The sequence below is a fragment of the Podarcis liolepis genome (assembly GCF_965112155.1).
Source record: "Podarcis liolepis genome assembly, chromosome: 6".
Taxonomy (NCBI): domain Eukaryota; kingdom Metazoa; phylum Chordata; class Lepidosauria; order Squamata; family Lacertidae; genus Podarcis; species Podarcis liolepis.
In genome coordinates this window covers 20,273,654-20,296,265 of record NC_139559.1, presented here as the reverse complement: position 1 = coordinate 20,296,265, position 22,612 = coordinate 20,273,654, and the positions used below count along the sequence as shown (strand labels likewise).

At 45.6% G+C, this 22,612-nt stretch overlaps 1 protein-coding gene across 3 annotated transcripts in view; it reads right to left on the bottom strand.

The window, feature by feature from the left end:
• Positions 1-20,685, bottom strand: part of PTGIS (prostaglandin I2 synthase) — a 46,708-nt gene extending 26,023 nt beyond the window's left edge. Inside the window, exons 1-2 of one of the 3 annotated variants that reach the window (XM_083508132.1) lie at positions 19,841-20,685; positions 4,236-4,359 (exon numbers count right to left, since the gene is read on the bottom strand). In XM_083508132.1, coding sequence (XP_083364258.1) covers positions 4,236-4,359; positions 19,841-19,929 — 213 coding nt within the window. In that variant the 5' untranslated portion in view covers positions 19,930-20,685. Of the gene's footprint in view, positions 1-4,235; positions 4,360-19,461; positions 19,500-19,840 lie in introns of those variants that run through there. The other 2 variants (XM_083508134.1, XM_083508133.1) reach the window with 2 other exon arrangements.
• Between the last annotated feature and the right edge of the window lie 1,927 nt (positions 20,686-22,612).

Below are 22,612 nucleotides of genomic sequence, written 5' to 3'. Positions count from 1 at the left end.
GAAGGTTCTTAAATGAGCCAATATGGTTCCTATCAGCCCCATGTTCTTCCCCATCACAGCACTGGTCCTCTTCTCCCTGCATCGCGTTGTGATGGGTGGGAAAATATCTGTCACTGCTCTCCAGAGACTACTCTGGTGACGATTCCCCTCTCCCAGGTCAGCACTGGGCTTGATGGAGAGGTTTAGAACCTCAATCCCGTGCTGAGATGCAGAGATCTCCCCAAATGCAGCACTGAGCTTGGTAGAAAGATTTAAACCTAACCTCTCCACCAAGACCAGCAGCACATCAGAATATTATATAATTAAGGCTTTTGGTCTTTGATTTGCTTGGAAGAGGATAAAAGATTCTCCAATTTCTTGATATTAGACAGAAGAAGGATCTCATTAGCCACTGGAGAGATGTTAAAAATCTTTGGACAGTTTCCTAGAATCTGTGTAGGAGCTGTGTCGCACTTTTAAATTTGGAAATCCGCCATGATGGAAGTCAAGACCGAGCTGCAGAATTACAAATAGCCATAGGGGGAGGTGAACCTTCAATATTTGTATTTCCAGTTTGATTTGGTAAATCTCCCTCGGAAAGGCTAATGTTTGATGCAACCGGTGTAGGAAAATTAATGAGCAGACGCTTAGACTTGATTTCATTGGAACTGAGTGAAGATGGTGGCTGCCAGCAGCGAAAAGTCCTTTGGATTGATTCACCAGCGTGTGAGAAGATGCTGCAAACTTATAGAGGGGAATCATAGACATAAAATCCACACAGAAACACATCATTGCTTGTTTCAGCTCGCTTGTGGGAAGAACTCAGAGGCCGTGAAAGAAGGAAGGTTAACAACAGGAAGAATTAGAGGAAATATTGGAAATGACTATGAAAAGCAGTAGAAGTATGAGATTATCAGAACCCTCCAAACTTGAAGCATGGGAAGTCCTATTAAAAAAATTATAATTTGGCAGAATATTTGGATTATTTCATATGTATATGTATAATTTGGAATATTTGATGTGATTTGCTTGGATTGTTAAAGTGGAAAATTTAATAAAAATGATTAAAAAAACAACAACAAAAGACCAGCAGCACATCGCACAACAGTGTGGCATGTTCCTGTCTGTGTGACATGTGGGTGGTCTGCGTGTCTGTGTTAGATAATGTCACAGAGGAAGACTTTTGATCTGCCTTTGGTGCCTGTTACAATTCTGGTGCATGTGTGTGCTTTCATGTGGGTTTATATGAGCTGTATGTGCGGTGGCGCCATGCATTCTGGCCAGAGCATGTTTTCAGTGGCAAAGGCACCCGCAACCACCACTCACAAGTGGCCTTCGGAGAGTTGGCCAGCCCAGAGTGAAAACCCCAGGCTGGAAAGGGGTTAACTACCTCTGCACTACAATGAATAAATTTCAAGGGTTTCCCAAATGGTAAAACTGTGTCATAACTTTGTTCACTGATTCCTGTGCACAGAGCTGTCGCCATGGGTTTCCCTTGAAGCAATGCTTGAAGAGAAGAAGGCTGTGGGTCAGCAAGAACGGCTGGTGTTCCCTAATAGTGCAAGATCTCCCTACAAGTTTATTTCTCTCTCTGAAGAATTATGTATTGAGCAACAGGAGGCTGTACAGATGAGCTGTCTAAACATGAAGGCACTGTGTCATTATGTAAAACTGACGCTGCTCTGTGACCTGTAAAGGGAAGATCACATAAAAGCTATCCCTGTGTAGACTATTTTGTACACAAAGCTTCTCACACTTCAGGTTGCTTGGTCATCATCTAGAGATGGTGCCTGGCTTTTGAAAAGCTGCAAGACAGGATGCAGCTGCTTTGCCTTGTCCCACCCCATTGCTTCAACTATCTCATCACCCACCTTCATCTCCCGTGAGGCAAAAGAAGAATTTTGTTTGCAGGCACAGGCACGAAAGAAGTGGAAGAGGCACAGGAGAATTGAAAGCACAGCAGCTGCATTCTCTCTTGCTTTTTGGAGTGTGAAATTGGCTCTTGGGATACAATCAGGGCTTTTTCTTCAACTGGAACTCGCCAGAACTCAGTTCCGGCACCTCTCAGGAGGGCACCGTTATAAGAGAACAAGGGAGGTGTTCATGGTGAGTTCCTGCGCCTCTTTTTCTAGAAAAACAGCACTACATACAGTGCATTTGGGTTGTGAATGGGCCTTATGCTGGCTGGTGATAGCAACGAGATCAGCTTGGGATCCAGCAGATCCTGGGCCAGCTCAGCCCTACCCACCTACCCACCCATCAGGGCTTTCCACTGGGTGGAGATAGTGCCAGCAGACCTCTCATTTCAGAACCAAGTGGAGCTGGGCAAATGAGAGGTCTGGTTCAGCTGGGTGGACAGACACCTCCACTCGATCCAAATGCCCCACAACCCAGTGTCAGAGTTGGATTGGTCTGTTAGTAAAGTACTAAGAGCAGAATGAAAGCATAGAGAGAAATGGGAGACTGGTTATTGAGAGTGAGGGAGAGCAGAAGATCTAGGAATTTTTTTCTAAATTTAGACCAGCTTTCTGGGATCACCTGCTTCACAGGACTCAAAGGAATTCTGGGCTTCTCCTACAAAACTAGGGTCTCAAGTTGTCAACAGTTCAGGAATGGCTCAAGACACTGAGATGCCCAAGGCAAAGGACAAGATAGAGTTACAGTGGTGCCTCGCAAGACGAAATTAATTCGTTCCGCAAGTTTTTTCTTCTTGCGAGTTTTTTGTCTTGCGAAGCACGGTTTCCCATAGGAATGCATTGAAAATCAATTAATGTGTTCCTATGGAAACCGCTTGCCAGGCTGGCGGTGCGGAGAAGGGCTTTTCTCCCCACCGCAAGCCTTCAGGACAGGTACGGGAACAGAGGGGAAGGGGCGCAGCGCTTCTCTTCTGTTCCCGGAGCTTGCGGTGGGAGGAGGGTTTTTCCTCTCCACCACCAACATTCAGAACAGCATTCTGAATGTTGGCGGTGGGAAGGAAAACCCTCTTCCCACCGCAAGTCTTCAGGACAGCCATCCGAAGGCTGGCGTGGGGAGAAGGGCTTTCCGCCCCACCGCCAGCCTTCGGAGCAGCCTTCCGAAGGCTGGCGCGGGGAGAAGGGCTTTTCTCCCCACCGCCAGCCTTCGGAGGAGCCTTCCGAAGGCTGGCGCGGGGAGAAGGGCTTTCCGCCCCACCGCCAGCCTTCGGAGGAGCCTTCCGAAGGCTGGCGCGGGGAGAAGGGCTTTCCGCCCCACCGCCAGCCTTCAGAAGAACCTTCCGAAGGCTGGCGCGGGGAGAAGGGCTTTCTGCCCCACCGCCAGCCTTTGGAGGAGGTCCGAGGACAGTGGGGAAGAAGCGCTGCGCTTCCCCGCTGTCCCGGAGATTTCCCTATGGGCTTTCGTCTTGCGAAGCAAGCCCATAGGGAAATTCGTTTTGCGAAGTGCCTCCAAAACGGAAAACCCTTTCGTCTAGCGGGTTTTCCGTCTTGCGAGGCATTCGTCTTGCGGGGTACCACTGTAGTGCTCTTCTCAAACTCAACTGGGCAGGCATTGAAATCTTACTTCAACACTGATGGTGGGACAGTGTGATCCACCGCAGCAGCTTCAGGGGTGCTGGACTGGCCACCGGGCACACACAGCTCTGTTAGGCAACACTTCACTGCTTATCCCCAGCCCGTAGCACAGGGCTCACCCATCTTTTTAGGCCTATGGGCACATTTAGATTTGTGAGTGAGACACCTGTTCTCTGGTCACTTTCTTCCTTACTCCCTAGATCACACACACAGTGCACACACATGGAGACACAGAAAGAGAAAGTGCATGCACATATCCTAAGTAATTTGGGTAAAAGTTGGACCCAGTAGAATTAATCTGAACTAAAGCACATACAATCGAAAGAGAAAGAGGGAATGTGTGTCACCCTACCAACTTCCTCCTTCAGCTTTATGTACTCAAGGGATAAAAAGGTAAATATCTTCACCACTCATGACGAAGAGGGGCAGTTAGTGGGTGAGTAGAGGATCAGAGGCCTTTTAGGCCCCCCCCCAAGGGTGTTATTGTGTCCACAGACCCCATATTGGTGACATTTGTCTTAGCATCTCTCTGCTAAATGCTGCTAATCTCCTGCCCTGCTACAGGCACATCCTCTGACCAACAGCACTGGTGATGTGGCGAGCAGGAGACCAGGGCCTGAGTCATGGTAGCACCCATTCATCACCTTCAAAAAACAATAATGTAAAATTAAATGCTAAGGTGACTCACGCAGAGGACTTGGTACTCACTGTGTAAATATCCCCATGCTTCTTCCTCATGTCAGTCATGAACTTGGCGGCATCTTTGCCAAATTCCAGTGCATGGCCAAGCCAAGGAATGAAACCTTTGTCAAGTGGAGGTTCCCCCGGTCGCCTGGAAATAAGACCAATATGGAAACTATTAACTATATTGGCATTTAATCATTCCAAACTCTTATCATTAGCATTCCAAACTCCCTTATACAGTGGTACCTCGGGATGCGAACGGGATCCGTTCCGGAGCCCTGTTCACACCCAGAAGCAAACATAACTAGCGACGGCATGTCTGTGCATGTGCGTGTTGCTTTTCCCGCTTATGCGCATGCACATGGCGTCATTTTGAGTGCCTGCGCATGCGCGAGTGGCGAAACCCAGAAGTAATGTGCTCCGTTACTTCTGAGTTGCCACGGAGCGCAACTCGAACGCGCTCAACATGAAGCATATTCAACCCAAGGTATGACTGTACAACAACTGCGATATTAATGACATCTATTCATCCTGACACGTTGAATGATTTATAAACCCGTAGGTGAAGCATTCTATATCCGTATTCCTCCTGTCTGTGACAATTATTCTGAATAAAAAGACAGTCCTTTATTTGAAAGATTTCTCTCTTTGAAGGGTTTTCTGGTCCAACCAGTCTGCTGGAATAGCTCAGTCGGCACAACATGAGACTCTTAATCTCAGGGTCGTGGGTCCAAGCCTCACGCTGGGCGAAGGATTCCTGCACTGCGGGTATTAGAGTAGGTGACCCTTGTGGTCTCCTCCAACACTACAATTCAGTGGTTCTATGATTTATTTAAAGAAACAGACCACAAAGAAGGGAGAATGGAGGCTTTGAATATGCCTATCAGCATTTAGCACTGCGGGAACAAACTGATGGATGATATTTCTAGTTCAGTGGCGTAGCGTGGGGGGTGCAGGGGGGCCCGGCCGCACTGGGCGCAACATCTGGAGGTTAGGGTTAGGGGGCGCAAATCCACGGGTTAGGGGGCGCAAATTACTTGCCTTGCCCCGGGTGCTGACAACCCACACTAATTATATCACGCGGCTGCAGGAATGCAATGGATAAAAGAGTGGATTGCATTAAAAGAAACTGACGTGTTATATCTAGAAGGCCACAATAATAGGTATGGCTGGCACGCGCATTTAGTATACGACAAAGTGAAAGTCCACAGGGGATTTTTGAGCCATGTGATAAGGAAATCATTATACAGTACAAAATATGGATTAACTACAAAGGAATATTGGAGCCAAAGATACCCCTGTGGACCTCACCCACAGAAGTCATGGCAGTTAAAAATAGAAACATGAAAGGAGAATGGCTGACATACAGATCAGTCTTGGAAGTAGATAAGGATAAACCAACATTGAAGAAATATGAGGAAATTAAAAACTTGCTAACAGATTGGCTACAATATTTCCAGCTACATCAAAGATTAACTATAGATTCAAAACAAGTAATTGCAAAGGAAACATCTAGATTCGAAAGAGAATTAATATTTAACAAAAAGGAAAATATTTCACAAGTGTATGAGTATCTTCTGGAATGGGAAACAAAAGAGGAATAAGTTAAAGCAGTTATGGTTAAATGGGCGTGGGACTTTGGGCATAATATACTTATGGAGCAATGGGAGAGATTATGGACAACAGACATTAAATTCGCAACATGCTATAATCTCAGGGAAAACACTATGAAAATGGTATATAGATGGCATCTTACTCCCAAAAAGCTTGCTGTGTAAAGGGAAAACATCAACCTGTTGGAGATGCAAAAAATAGGAGATACAAAAAATAGGAATGATATTTATAACGAGTTTAAGAAACTATTTAAAATCACCTTCAACCCCCCCCCCCCGAGATTTTCCTACTTGGTATACCAGAAATTAAAAAAAATATATAAGAACATTGTTTATGTATGGTATAACAACAGCTAGAACCCTTATAGCAAGGAAGTGGAAGAATGAAACGCAACCAGAGTTTACAGATTGGCAGATACTCATGTTAGAATATCTACAATTAGCAAAACTGACAGGATCAGTTAGAGGAATATCGAAACAAAAAAACAAACAAAACAAAACTAGAGAATGGATAATATTTAAGAATTTTGTAAAACTTTATTGTACAAATAGCTCCATATTAGCAGAAATTGAGTGATATTTATAAAGAAAAAGATCAGAGGAATGTATACAAAGCAGAAAGAAATTATTTTAAACAATGTAAACCTGTGAAAAAAGAATGTTATATCAAACAGTTTAATGAGAAGGATGGGAAGGATTGTGCCGATGAGTACTTTTACTATGTAAATAACTTTGTCTTTTTTTAAAATTTGATTTCTTTTTTTCTTATCTGTTACTTCTTTATTTCTTCCTTTTTTTCTTTATAAATTTTCTATTTTATATAATTTTCTAATGATTTATAATAATTTTTTGGTAATTCATTAATGGCCACCTTAATTGAAGGTCATCTGCAGTGTCACAGATATTAACACCCCAGGCAGAAGTCGCATTTGCTCTCTCACACAATGCTTTTTGTGCTCACCTTTCAGACACACAGTAATCACATGTAATGAAATCAAGTAATGCACATGCTGTCTGTGTTTAAATGGGGGAGTGGTTATCCTTTTTCTCTGCGAGAGGCCCGTGCTGATACTGCAACCCAATCTCAATTGTTTTAAAAGGTAAAGGGACCCCTGACCAGTAGGTCCAATCGTGAACGATTCTGGGGTTGCGGCACTCATCTCGCTTTATTGGCCGAGGGAGCCAGCGTACAGCTTCCGGGTCATGTGGCCAGCATGACTAAGCCGCTTCTGGAAAACCAGAGCAGCGCACGGAAACGTTTACCTTCCCACCAGAGCGGTACCTATTTATCTACTTGCACTTTGACGTGCTTTCGAACTGCTAGGTTGGCAGGAGCAGGGACTGAGCAACGAGCTCACTCCATCGCAGGGATTCGAATCGCCGACCTTCTGATCGGCAAGCCATAGGCTCTGTGGTTTAACCCACAGCGCCACCCGCGTCCCAGCATGCTGTCTGTGTTCAAATGGGAGAGTGATTATCATTTTCCTCTGCGAGAGTCCCATGCTGATACTGCAACCCAATCTCAATTGTTTACCTATGTCTTAAATCACAGTGATTAGTTGAATTAATAAAAGGCTTAAGAGGAATGGAAATCTACTTTTCTGTTAGCCAAAACCAGCAGGCCACACAGGATTCTGCTGCTAACCAATAGCTTAGCTTACGTACCACAGTAGGCGACTCACAGAGCGGCTACACCAGTTGCAGAGCCAGGCGGGACCTGAGGGTCAACAGAGGCAGCAGCTAGAAGCCGGTGAGTGCCAGCCAGGACCATCCAGTTGGACTCTAAAGAGAGAGTCAGGAGAGATTGCTGGAGGCCCCACAGAAGGGGCTCAGCAAGCACCAGCAGAGATGGCAGATTTCCAGTCTTCCCAAGTTGTAAATATTGGGGGAGGCATCCCTTTTGAACTTCTCTCAGAGAGCAACTGGCTGAGTTGGTCAATTAAAATGCAGCAGTTGTTAAGGAGAGATGGACTATGGGACTGTGTTGAAACTGAGGTTTTGAGACGGGACACTGCTGAGAAAAAACGGCTAGATGAAAGGGCCCGTGCCCAAATTATGCTGTGTTTGAGCAACTCTCAGTTATTGCATGTAGCAAATTCCAGCACAGCGTTTGAGTGCTGGAATTTATTAAGGGCAATGCATGTCAGAGAAACTGCTGGAACTATCATTTCTCTGACCAGAAGGCTGTTCAGGACTGTTATGAAAGAAGGTGAGAGTTTGGCAACTCATCTTCAAACGCTGAAATCTCTGTTTCTTCAACTACAGCAGAGAGGTAAGCGTTATGATGAGACTGACCAAACCTACATTATCCTTTCGAGTTTGCCTGAAAGCTGGTTGCCCGTGATTAACAGCATGGAGAGTATGCGTCCCCGAGATCTGACCCTTGAGTATGTGGTTGGCAGATTGACCGAAGAAGCAGAAAGAAGGTCAGATAGACAGGCTGAACTCCAAGAACGGAGGCGTTACAGTCGAGGGGGCCAGCAGCAGAATCTGCCAATGGAGCAACGCCAAGGTTTGGACTTGGCCATGGCGGTGAGGAGGTGCTATAGATGCAACCAACCCGGGCATCTCCAACGTCAATGCAGGGCAAGACTTCCAGGAGACGACATGGAGCAGAGACAGCAATCGACACAGAAACGTAAGCAGAAGGGGTTCTCTTCAGGGAAGAAGAACACGCGTTCTGCTCAGTTTGTGTCTGCATTTTCTCGGGAGGAGAGGAAGATACCTCGAGGAACGTGGTTGCTGGACTCTGGCAGCAGCAGGATTATCTGCAATAGTCGGGAGGACTTTAAGACCCTGGAGAAGCCAGCTGATGGAAAAGACTCAATCTATCTTGCTGATGGTCGTAGAAGCAAGATTGATGGCCAGGGAACATGTTTCCTGCAGTGCTTGAACACTACTCTACCAGAGACTCTGTTTGTCAGCAGTTTGGACTATTGTTTACTGTCTGTAAGCTGTTTGATTAATGCAGGGTATAGTGTTAAGTTCACGCAGGATGGCTGTCTGATAAAGTATGGAACTCAGGTATGTGGCCATGCAAAGTTGGAAAATGGGTTATATGTAATGCAGGACAAGCCTGTTAAAGCAGCCCAGGTGGTTCAGGATAATTTGCCAGTTCATAAGGGGTGTGTACATCAACTGCACAGAAAACTGGGTCACGCCAATTTCCGTGTGCTTTCAGAAATGCAAAAGGTGTGCAAGAACCTAAAAGTAAATAGCTGTAACTGTTTCCTAGATTGCAATGTATGTAAAATGGTCAAATCTAAGAGGAAGCCTGTGGCTTCTAAAAGCGACAGAGTATCTAAAGAGGTTTTAGAACTTGTCCATTGTGACGTGATAGGCCCTTTTCCACAGAAGACTGAAGGGGGCGCCAGATATGCTTTTCTGGTAATAGATGATAAATCACGTTTTAGTTGGCTGTTTTTGTTAAAGCAGAAATCTGAGTGTTTCCCCACATTCAGAGAATGGGTTGCCCAAGCTGAAAAGCTCTTCACTCGGCCTGTTGTGCAGCTGCAAACAGATAGGGGTGGAGAATTTCTGAACAAACAATTTGGGGCATGGTTGCGACGTAAGGGGATCACTCACCGTTTGACTAACCCTTATAGCCCTGCTGAAAATGGTCTGTGTGAAAGACATGGGGCTGTGATACAGTCAGTAAAGGACTGCCTGCTAGTGGATGCAGGATTGGGTCACAACCATAGGCTGTGGGGTGAGGCTTTTCTGACAGCGAACTTTTTGATTAATAGAACCTGGTCTAGCTCTATAAAAGATATACCATATCGTGTGTTGTTTGGTAAAGAACCAGAGTGGACAATGCTCCATAATTGGGGTTCTTGGGCACATGTAAACATTCCCAAAGCTCAGCGTCAGAAAGGGGGCGCTAGAGCGCAGAAACTGCGGTTTGTGGGATATCAGTCCTATGGCAAAGGGTGGCGTTTCAATTTACGCCCAGGAAGCATGGTTCTGTCACGAAGTGCAGACTTCGCTGACCAGGACAGATGGACTGCGATCCATGCCAACCCTGATTGCCTACTGCCCCTGCAAGTAAGAGAAGAGGCTTCTTCTCAGCCATTGGCAACACAGGAGCAGAATGAGGAGGAGGCACAGATTTCCCCAAAAGATGTGGCAATAGATAATACTTCTCTAGAGGAAGAGGAAGAAGAGCCAGAGATAAGGGGGGAAGAAGAAGTAGTTGTGCCTAGGCGCTCCCAGCGTTCAAACAAGGGTGTACCTCCTCAGCGTTTGACCCTAGGAGGAGTGAGAGTATGCAATGTGAGTTGTGTGGAACCACAAAGTTATAATGAAGTCTTAGACTTACCCCCTGGGGAACGTGCTTTGTGGGAACAAGCTATGAAAGAAGAAATGGACTCTTTTAAACGTAACAAAGTGTTTGAGGTCATAATGCCACCCCCTGGTGGCAGAGTGGTGTCATGCAAGTGGGTTTACAAAAGGAAAACCCTTGCATCTGGGGAACCACGTTTTCGAGCCAGATTAGTAGCCAGAGGGTTCACTCAGATTAAAGGGGAGAGTTATGATGAAGTGTTTTCTCCCACTGTAAAGAGTGAAACTTTTCGTTTAATGCTTTCCAGTGCTGCTGTAAGACAACTAGCAGTGCACCATTTTGATGTTGATGCTGCATATCTGCATGCAAATTTAGACCATGAAGTGTTAATGAGACAACCCCCTGGGTTTGAAGAGGGGAATGGTGCAGTCTGGCGTTTGAAAAAGGCTGTTTACGGTCTCAAACAAAGTGGAAGGTGTTGGAACCAGTGTTTAAATGAAGCCCTTGTAAAACTTGGTTTTAAAAGGAGTGTGGCTGATCCATGTCTGTACACCAAGGGAACAGGCAACAAATATCTAATGCTCTTAGTCTTTGTTGATGATTTGCTTGTGGCAGGGAGTTCCACAGATGAGATCCAGAAGCTCACAAGTCAACTGGAAAAGAGGTTTAAGCTTAAAGCCTTAGGGCCTGTAAGCAATTACTTGGGAGTAGAAGTAAGGCAGGAAGCTGATGGAAGCTTCCTATTGAGTCAGAAAGAGAAAATTCTTCATTTAATAGAGCAGTTTGGCATGGAAAACTGCAAGCCAGTTCAGACTCCCATGACACCAGATTTCCCAAAGACAGTGTGTGATGATGAATTTGATCAGCCTGAGTTGTATCACTCAAAAATAGGATCACTGTTGTATTTAAGCCAGTGGTCAAGGCCAGACATTGCATGTGCTACAAATGTTCTGAGTCAACGTGTATCTAAACCCAGTACTGCCGATTGGTGTGCTTTGAAAAGGCTTATCAGATATCTAAAGGGGACGTTAAATGTATGTTTAAAGATATCTAGTACACAAGATGAAAAACTAGAAGTATTTGTTGATGCGGACTGGGGAAGCTGTGTAGCTACTAGAAAATCTACAAGTGGAATGGTTATGATGTTTGCCAATTCCATAATTGGGTGGAGGTCAAAGAAACAAGGATTTGTTGCGACCTCATCCTGTGAGGCAGAATATGGGAGCCTGTCGCTAGCATGCAATGAAATCGTATGGTTTATACAGATACTAAAAGATCTAGACTGTAAAGTAGATTTGCCTATCCAAGTGTATGAAGATAGCCAATCGTGCATTGCATTAGCAGGCTCAGAAATAATGAAATCCGCATCAAAACATATTGCTATCCGTCATGCGAATGTGAGAGATTGTGTACAGAATGGAGTAATCGAACTGGAGTATTGTCAGTCACAAGATAATATTGCTGATTTGTTTACCAAGCCTTTGCCAGCAACATGCCATAATGAATTGATGACAAAACTGGGTTTATGTATATAATGTAATGTTGTATTGTTGTAATGTATTGTTTCTGTTGGGGTTTTTCGCATTTAAGAAACAGAAGGGGTGTCACGGCTAAAATGGCCGCTGTTTCTTTAATGCGAATAAAGCTGGGTCAGCATGACTCAGCGGTCTGCACCAAGTTGTATATATAAGTGAGAAATGTTAGTTTGGGCTGTGGCTGGTGTTTGGGTTGGTTGGTGCTGGTGTGTATAGTTATTCAGTCGTGTTTTGCACAAGGACTTTTAAGAATAAAACTCTGCAAGGATAGTCTCGTGGACTCTTTTTGTGCCGACAAGGAGACTGAGAAGATAAAGGGAGGTCAGAACCCTTTCCTTCTTTTTTTTGCTTTTTACAAACACTGACAGGACATTCCATTTTTCTCCCCACAAGAGCACAACCACCATTTTGGGTGCCGTGACCTCTCAATACTTTGTGCTGAAATTTCACCCTATTTTCAGGGCTGCAATCTTGCATAGTCCCCCAAAATGCACGCTTTTGGGCACAGTGAGAGCATGACCCAGGATAAAGTGCTTCATTTGGGCTTCATGATCTCACACAGGTCACGCAACTTGTGCAGGAGCATGGATGGGAAGATGTGCCTCCTGGTTTTGGGACTCAACATGTTGGAGGGTAGGAAGTGAACACAAACTGTTTCTTTCAGAGGACCAAAAAGAAGAAGTGGATCTAACGAAACAGTGGGCTCACTGGGCATTTCCGTATCCCAAATGAGGAACTGGACATGGCTGGTTTTCCTAAATCAAAGAGGTCTAGCTTGGTTAGAGTATGGCTAGTTCAGATCACGCCAAGCTGAGCTACTCTTTCCAAGCATGCAAATCACCACTCCAGGTTTCTTTAGAAGGAAGGGTGGGAGATCAATATGACAGACCCTCCAAGTCTTCCTATTTTCCAGGGACGTCCCTGATTTAGAGAAGCCATCCCAAATTCTGATTTGATCCTAGAATGTCCCACTTTTCCTTAGGATGTCCCTATTTTCTTTGGAACAATGTTGGAAGGTATGGAGTCATCCGACCCCCGAGCCATATGAAGGCAATCCAGTATAGGGAAGGTTTTTTTTTTTTTAATGGTTAATGTTTTATTGTGCTTTTATATATGTTGGAAGCTGCCCAGAGTGGCTCGAGCAACCCAGTAAGATGTGTGTGGTATAAATAGTAAAATTATCGTTATGGAATGGGACGTCCCTATTTTCATAGGAGAAATGTTGAAGGGTATGATATGATAAATCAAAGAATACATTCAAAGCCTCAAGATCCTCGTGGCCAAAGCAATGCCCACAAACATATCTGTCTCTGTTTAGATTTTTATTGCTGAGTTTTATATCCTTGAAATGGGAAAAGACCACAGCCAGAGGCCACAAGGAAGAAGAAGAAGAAGAGTTTGGATTTGATATCCCGCTTTATCACTACCCGAAGGAGTCTCAAATCCCCATCGTTCAGCCCGGACACTGAGGTCCAGCTCCAAGGGCCTTCTGGTGGTTCCCTCACTGCAGGAAGTGAAGTTACAGGGAACCAGGCTGAGAGCCTTCTCGGTAGTGGTGCCTGCCCTGTGGAATGCCCTCCCACCAGATGTCAAAGAGAACCACAACTACCAGACTTTAAAAGACATCTGAAGGCAGCCCTGTTTAGAGAAGTTTTTTATGTTCAAAGCTGGGAAACCCAGTCAGATGGGCAGGGAATAAATAAATTATTATTACTATTACTATTACTATTACTATTACTATTACTATTACCGCATGCCCTGCAGCTCTTATTACTGACAGAATAAGAAGATTGTCTGCTTTCGCCAAACATTCACAATTTTCTAAACCACTGTTGGGTCCTCAAAAAAGGACAAAGCCCCAAACCTTTTAGCCATAGTTTAGACCCTCAACTCATATATCATTTTAGACTGCATATTTTCCTAACAATAAACCCACTGACTTACTTCCCAAGAAACATGCTGGGAACCGAACTGCCCGTTTCTCAGTTCCCTATTTTGATTAAATACGATGGCTTGAATTAACGCCTGTACATTGGCATGCCACAACTTTACATAATCACTGCGTTTTCTGGTTTTGGCTACCAGACAAAATAAAGCAAATAACGCAAGAATCCTGAAATAAACTGTCTCCCCCACCCACCCCCAGTTTCTACTGTACAAGACAATTTACAAAGAAATACATTCTGTCCTGTCAGTGGGAAAATACGATGGACAGACATTGTACGCTATTAGCAGATGGAAATAGCATCTTATTGATTAACTAAATAATCAAATCATTAAATTTATATCCCAACCTTCCTCCCCATGGAGACTGGGGTGGCAAAACAAACACATCATCATCATCATTATTATTAAAAAAGAAATTTAAAAGAGTTCTAATATATTAAAAACAGTTCTAACGCAGAAGCAGACAGGGAAAGATCTCAACTTAAAAGGCTTGTTTGAAGAGGAAGGTCTTCAGCAGGGGCCAAAAAGACAAAAAGAGATGGTACCTGTCTAATATTCAAGGGGAAGGAATTCCAAAAGGTAGGTGCCACAAAACTAAATGGGGTAAATATTTTTTTTTCCCCTCAAGGTCCATCCCCAGTAGTGCATTAAAAAAAAAGTTTTCTATAACAGCAACAGTAAATAATAAAGTTTAGGTATGTTTATTGAATTTTTAATGATGGTCCAGAAGAACACCATCATCAATGATATAGAAAACTGCTGAGAGATCCTCTTCCCTCACCTCATCCATCAAAGTGACCAGGGCCAATTCTATGTCAGATCCAGACTGGAATGAGTCCAGATAATGAGAGTTTGAGTCCAACAACATGTGGAGGTTCTCCACCCGTTACTTGACACTTTTGTGCCAATGTTTGTGTGTGTGCCTATGGTATCTCTTTATTAACAACACCGAATTGTACAATATATTCAAACCAATGTACAACTACTCAAAACAAGAAATCACCATCATCAAGAATTTATTTAAAATCATAATACTACGATCGCTAAGACTAAATACTAAAATACAGTGCTTTACGGGGCATCTAGCAAGCAAAGCTGTTCTCCCCCTTTCTTCCTTCTTTATTTGTCCTACTAGTTTGGGACATTTCAATTTATTCCAAGATTAACAAACAGTTCTGAAGAGTTGGACTGGTGCATAGAGGCACTTTGTATGTGCTTACAGGATTTTACATTTCATGACTATTACTCTTTTTTTAAAAAAGGGGGGGAGACATTCCCCCCATTTATTTTCTTATTTCTGCTCTGTTTTCCCTCAGTGAGACCAAATAACAGGTATGGAGTTGGTGTAATTTAGATTTGGAAAATGGCAGGAGAGAAAGAGTTAACCCTCCCTCCCTCAGTACTAAAGCACAGACACACCCTTTCACCCCCCACACACATAAGCACAACCCCACACAAACACCACCAACAATTTTTTTTTTTGTTCCAATAAAACAAAAAAGAAAATAAATGTTGTGAAATTGTATCTTAAACCCCTGTGTTGTTTGGCCATCTCCTTCCTTGAACTTCAAGGTGCAAACTGGAAATGTCTTAATCCTCCCATCAACCTCTGCTGTCTGCTTTTCTGGTGCCCTGTGCAAAAGGGAGATGTGTTGCCCAGTTTGCATTGGTAAATTCTTTTGCTGGTTTTGTGGAGCTAGCAGACAGCTGGCCGCATTTCCCCTTCTCGCCTTAGGGGCTTCCTTAAGCAGATCACTGGGACAATGGCAGAAGCTGACTGCCAACACAAACGTCTTTTGAGCAGATAATCTCACACATACGGCAAGGAATGGGGCAGGAACAGCTTGGCTCAGTCTTGAAGTGAAATTCACACGGCAAGAGTGTGGTCAGATCCTCTCCTTTCAGTGTTTTCAAAACATATAGTCTTCTGCCGCCGGCTGATTCTTCCTTATAATACCCATTAAGTCGGTTATGTATACTTTTAAAAGCTCAGACTTCTCAACAAGTCCTGTACTTGTGAGGATAGAATGCATAAGAAGCAGCTTGCCAAACCAGCCTTTGCTGCCCAGTTAAGTACAGTGGTACCTCTGGTTGCGAACAGGATCCGTTCCGGAGACCCGTTCACAACATGAAAGGAACACAACCCGCAGCAGCCCGTCTGTGCACGTGTGGGTTGCGATTTGCCACTTCTGCGCATGTGCGCGGCATCGTTTTGTGCGTTTGCGCATGCGCGAGTGGTGAAACCCGGAAGTAACCCTTTCCAGTACTTCCAGGTCGCCGCAGGACGCAACCTGAAAAAACTGTATCTGAAGAAGTGTGCATGCACACGAAAGCTCATACCAAGAACTAACTTAGTTGGTCTTTAAGGTGCTACTGGAAGGAATTTTTTATTTTAACCTGAAAAAACGTAACAGGAAGCAAACGTAACATGAGGTATGACTGTACCTCAATTGAGCACCACCAAAGAAGTTTCTCTGTGCCACAGAACAATGGGTAGGCCAGGGGTAGGCAACCTAAGGCCCGGGGGCCGGATGCGGCCCAATCGCCTTCTCAATCCGGCCTGCGCATGGTCTAGGAAGCAGCGTGTTTTTACATGAGTAGAATGTGTCCTTTTATTTAAAATGCATCTCTGGGTTATTTGTGGGGCATAAGAATTCGTTCATTTTTTCCCCTTCAAAATATAGTCCGGCCCACCACATGGTCGGAGGGACGGTGGACCAGCCCACTGCTGAAAAAGGTTGCTGACCCCTGGGGTAGGCCTTCCCCCCACACTCCTCACCCAACTGCTACATAGGAGAACAACAGCCAGAATTGTGAGTGAGCTGCTGCTGCTCTGTGGTGGACTGTGGGCTATACTGAAAACCCAAAGGGGAAGCAAGATCTATGAGAGCGTTAATGCTGGGAACCCTTCTTCCTATGCTCAGGTTGTATAAAATAAAGCTATTCATTCCAAGGAAATCAAGACCTCAGTAAGTGCAGGTAGCTGATTGAAAATTGGGTGGGAAGTAACAATATCCACGTCTGCTCTGAATTAAGTCTTATTCACTTTAATAGGACTTACTGAATATAGAATTGCACCCTTACACTAGGCATGTCCAAAGTCCGTTTTGGAGGCCTAATCTGGCCTGCCGTTCAGTTTAATCCATCCCCTGTGGCAGTATATGTCCTGGGGTAAAATCCCAAAAAAAGCTCAACTACTTCAGTCCTAAAAAACCCCAACTTCACTCAGCCCTCACACATGTTCCCTTACCAAATCTGACCCTCTTTGAAAGAAGTTTGGGCACCCCTGCCTTACACTGTTAACCTGGAAGTAAACTCCACTGAACTAGGTTGGACCTGCCACAGAGTAGACATGAAGAGGATTATGGTTTATGGGTTGTGGCCAATGCTAGTCCTGCTTAGAGTAGAACCACTGAAATTAATGAATATGACTATCTTAGAGCCATTAATTTCAATGGGTGTGCTCTGTGTTAAACATGCTTTCCCAGAAGTAAGTCTCATTGAACTCCGTGGGAATTATTTCTGAGTATACATGCAGAGATTGCACTGTAAGTGCATTAGCCTGCCCATTACCCTGAAAGCTATTTTCTTAAAGAAGGTGGTGGTGGAGGAGGAAAATAGTAATAGCAAACTCTTCCAGGGGTTTAACGTTGTTAACCTGTTGCAAGAAAACTAAGGAAGAGTCTTAAAGGAGCCCTAAGATTTTGAGTTGTTTTAATAAATGATTTTTATTTATTTGTATGGTACCACCTATGTAAATAGCACTTTACAGAGGAACATAAGAAAACAGATGTCCCTATCTCAGTGGCGTAGCGTGGAGGGTGCAGGGGGGGCCAGCCACACCGGGCGCAACATGGGGGGGCGCGCGCTCGTACTTGCAGCTCTCTGCCCCCTGCTAAAATCCATGGGTTAGGGGGCGCAAATTACTTGCCTTGCCCCGGGTGCTGACAACCCACGCTACGCCACTGCCCTATCTAAATCTTCTCTGGCATCTGCCTGCCCTGAGCTTCCTTGGAAGCATCAGGAAAGGAAATTCCAGAAGCTCCCTCGACACATAATTCCAGAACAAAATGCTCTTAGAATTGTGGATAGGTAAGAATACTCTTAATCCTTGGCAGGCTTGCTGAAATGTACATCAAGAAACAGCTCGGGGAGACCATTTTCCTAAGACCCTAGAGAACCTCCACTTATCCGAGTAAACAAATATTTATTTTACATGTTCTTTCTTACTATAAATCCACAATACAGGACACCATCATATACAGCATGCAGTAGAGAGATCGCTTCTTTCCCTCTTGATAATGCTTTGCATGCAGCAGATTTATCAACTATGGTATATTTCGAATGGTTTGCAGAGGGTCTTTCTGTCTGTTATGCTGGTGGTTGGACACATCCCTGGCTTCAAGGTGTGAAATGGAACTGGATGGGATAGGGATGCCCTCTATAGATAAAAGTGGACTCCAGGGCATTTTAAACTCAAAAGGTTTTATTCAGTGCTAGTCCTACTCAGCATAGACCCATGGAATTTATGATCATGGCTAACTTAGGTCCATGAATTTCAATGGGTCTATCCCGCATAAAACTTAGTTGACTACAACCCTACATAACTTTGCGCCTCTATCCGATTTCCATGCATGCATTAACATGCTAAATGCAGGCCAGGAAGACAATGCGGCTCAAATGTACATATTATCTAGAAAACTTGGAAATGACATTTGGACCGCGATGCAAATCCACAAACCTATATTTGTATACTACCGATAAAACTGAGTTCTCTAGGTGGTTCCATGCCGGCAAATAAATCTAGCACACATATGCTGGAGGGGTAGCCCTGTTTCTCTGTTGCAGCAAAAGCAACAGAGTACAGTGGTACCTCTGGTTAAGAACTTAATTCGTTCTGGAGGTCCGTTCTTAACCTGAAACTGTTCTTAACCCGAGGTACCACTTTAGCTAATAGGGCCTTCTGCTGCTGCCGCACCGCCGGAGCACGATTTCTGTTCTCGTCCTGAAGCAAAGTTCTTAACCTGAGGTACTATTTCTGGGTTAGCGGAGTCTGTAACCTGAAGTGTCTGTAACCTGAAGCAGCTGTAACTCGAGGTACCACTGTACTGTGGCATCTGAATGACTAACAACTGTACAGTATTATGGAACAAGCTTTTGTGGACTACAGCCCACCTCATCACAGTCTTTAAGGTACCACAAGACTGTTTGTTACTTTGTCATGCACGTTTATGGATCCTCAAATGATGACTCTTGCCACATGGTAAAGACTGACGGATTGGTTTATGGCATAAACTGTCATAGACCAGAGCAGCTTCATCAGATTAATTAAGCATTATCTTCAGATGATAGATATATCTGTTAAAACACATGCAAACACAGGAGTAACATCCAGCACCCACAGATTATGGCATTATTAAGAGTCTCATGCACTGCTGGCTGAGCTATCCTAATGGTGTTCAATCAAAGCATTAAAACACACTAAAATTATTATTTTAAAAAGATACAAAACGAATGACCAACACTAAAGGCTCCCCCTTCAATAATAGACCAACTTTTTGATTTGCCTCTTCAATCCTGCCTCAGGTACAATCCCATTTTATGTATTTCCTTATGTCCTTTTACTTTATTATGCCACGTTGTTCCATTATGGACCCCAATACTGCAAACATATATTATATACAAAAGCAAAAAATGAAAGAGAAAACACGCAACTCTCGAAGGAGTTCACAAAAAGAATAAAGCAATGAAATTATAAGTGAAAGCAGTTTTTATATATATATATATAAAAGGTTATTTAAAGCATTCCAAAATAATTAAGATAAAAAATAAGCTAAAAACTAGGCTAAGACACGTGCCAACATTCTACATGCCTGGATAGGCTTGCTGAAACAAACATGTTTCTAACAGGTGCCAAAGAGTACAGTGAAGGCGCCTGCCTGGTGTCAATAAGCCGGGAGTTCCAAAGTGTAGACCGCCACGCTGTCACCCTAAAATACCGTCTTCTTACAAATGTTGATGGAGTATTAAGGGGCACATGTAACAGTGCCCGTTTTAAGCAGTTGAATGGGCATCCATGGGTCTAAGGCGACCTCGCAGGTAAGATGTTTATAAATCTCCCAGGAGAAATGTCCCACATCCAGACCTGGCGAGCTCCAGCGAAGCCGAGTGGCGCTCTCCTGCGTCCTCAGCCCATACCTCGCCTCCTCCAGAACAGGTGAAAGCCGCCGCGAACCCCAACCGCTCACTCACCGCGCTCTGCCGAAGCGAGAAGCCAGCAGCAGCACCAGCAGAAGCACCAGCAGAAGCCCCAGCAAGCCGGCGGTGAGGAGCGAGGCCATGGCACGTCGGGGCAGCTCAGGAGAAGCCGGTGCCGCGATGGAGACCTCCTGCTCTCGGGCTCAGCCTTGCGCGCACGCTGCCTCTGCACGCGCTTTTGAGTCCCTCGATCCCCGCCCCCGAGGCTCCTCTCTGCCTGCCCCCACCCGTCCAACCGCAGCCTGGCTGGCCGACAGACCGCAAAGCCCTCCTCGAAGGCGGCGGCAGCAGCAGCGCCTTCAAGCCGTCCCACCGCCTGGGAGCGTAGCTCTGCCTGCCTCTCCAAAAGTGGCCGCGCTCCCTCTTCCCTTGGCTCTCGCCAAGGCAGGTGCTGGTGGCAGCCGCCTTCGCCGACCCCGGCCCTCCCTCCAGAAGCTCCAGAAAAGGGAGAAAGGCACGGCGGCCATCCCAGGTGGGGCAGGCAACGTCGGTTCCCGGGCTTCACTTCGTCTCCATTTGGGCGAGAAGAGCCAACGGTTCCAGTGTGCGTCGCGCGCCCAGAGCGCGTGGATGCCACACGAACAACCTTCAGCCTCGCCCAGTGGACGGGTGCGAGGCTGCGATTTCTTCCCGGGAGTGGTTGGATCGCTCTTGGGGTATGGGTCGCACTGGAGCCCTCTCAGGCCTCCAAGAACAAAACAAACAAACAACCAACCAACAGTGCCAGGACCGCAGGACGCACCGTTGGTGCACCGTTCCCTGCGACCGTTGGACGCACCGTTCCCTGCGTAAACGCGTAACCGTGGTAAGCCTTCAGAGGTCTCTGGGAGTGTCCTCAAGCCCCGAGTTGGCACTTTCCTCTTTGGCTGGGTTCACACTCCCGTTTGCACTGAGCTCACTGCATTTCCAGCGCTGGGTTTTCAATCCCTGTTCACACGACCAAAATGCATCTCTCTCTCTCTCTCTCTCTCTCTCTCTCTCTCTCTCTCTCTCTCTCTCTCTCTCTCTGCTTCATTATAAAATACTACTGTTCGCTGAGTTGTTTCTCAAACCAGCTTCATGTTCAGTCATCTCTAGCCAAGGGGTGAAAATACCTATGTATAGGGTAAAAACATCAATGCCTGTCAATGCTCCCTAGCGTGTACAGAAGCAGAAACGATTTTGACCCTAATGAAGCCATGCTGATGTGAACCCTTAATGGGGGTGAAGGTAAAAGTAAAGGGACACCTGACCATTAGTTCCAGTCGTGTCTGACTCTGGGGTTGCGGTGCTCATCTCGCTTTGTTGACCGAGGGAGCCGCTGTACAGCTTCCGGGTCATGTGGCCAGCATGACTAAGCCGCTTCTGGTGAACGAGAGCAGTGCACGGAAACGCTGTTTACCTTCCCGCCAGAGTGGTACCTATTTATGTGCTTTCGAACTGCTAGGTTGGCAGGAGCAGGGACCGAGCAACAGGAGCTCACCCCGTTTGCAGGGATTCGAACCACCAACCTTCCGATTGGCAAGCCCTAGGCTCAGTGGTTTAACCCACAGTGCCACCTGCATCCCTTTAATGGGGTAAGAGCTGTGAAATGCAGGGTGGGGTGGGGGGCAACTGCACTGCTTTCTGAAGTAGTGCTGTGAACATGCAGTGGCGTAGCGTGGGGGGTGCCACGGGTGCCAGTCGCACCGGGCGCAACATCTGGGGGGGCGCGCTCGCTGCCTCCGGAGTCGCCGAAGAGCCTCGGGCGCAGGCTGTAGCGGAGCCGCATGTCTCGCGGAACCGACGAGCTGTGTGCGCGTCCAGGCTGAAGGCGCCCGGCAGGCAGCGGCTCTCAGCGCTCGCCGCGGAGGACGCGCCAGGCAGCCCCTCTTCACAGCCCCGCCTCCGCCGCTGCTGCTGCAGCTGCTGGGCCGTTGAATTTTCCTCGCCTCTCTGCCCCCCTCCTCCGGGCAAGCGGCGTCGTTTGGGCGGCAGCGCCAGCGGCAACTCGCAGGTTAGGGGTTAGGGGGGGCGCAAATTACTTGCCTTGCCCCGGGTTAGGGGGCGCAAATTACTTGCGTTGCCCCGGGTGCTGACAACTCACGCTACGCCGCTGTGAACATGCCCTTATGAAAGCTTTGGACAAGGTACTTCAGCAAAGTCTCTTCTGGAGTAAGGCTTAGCAGTTATAGAGTAAGAGCAGAAGTTCTCATAGGGATTAAGTTAAGAAACAAGAAGCAGAGAATAGGAACAGACAATTTGCTGAATGTAGACGGTGGAATCCATCAAGGAACAGTATTGGGAATGGGACTTGTGCTTTTTATCTTGCTTATCTATAGTTAGGGGTTAGCAGTGAGCCAGCAGCGGATTTAGGATGGCTTAGGCAGTACCCACACACAGGGAGCTGAGCCAAAGGATGTAAAATTGAGAAGATCCATATAACTGATAAGATCCATTTCGAGGGTGCCAAATTTTGGCCTCACACAGGGTGACATATTACAGAAAGATTGTTTGTCCCTGAGTGAGGTAGTCAAGTTTGATGGCCACCAATTTGGATTGCTTTAAAAGAAAATTAGTCAAGCTTATAGCAAAAAAATTAAGGTAGGTAGCTGTGTTGGTCTGACACAGTCGAAATAAATAAATAAATTAAAAAATTGTCCAGCAGCACCTTAGAAACCAACTAAGTTTGTTCTGGGTATAAGCTTTCGTATTTGAAGAAGTGTGCATGCACACAAAAGCTTATACCCAGAACAAACTTAGTTGGTTTCTAAGGTGCTACTGGACATTTTTTTAAAAAATTAAATT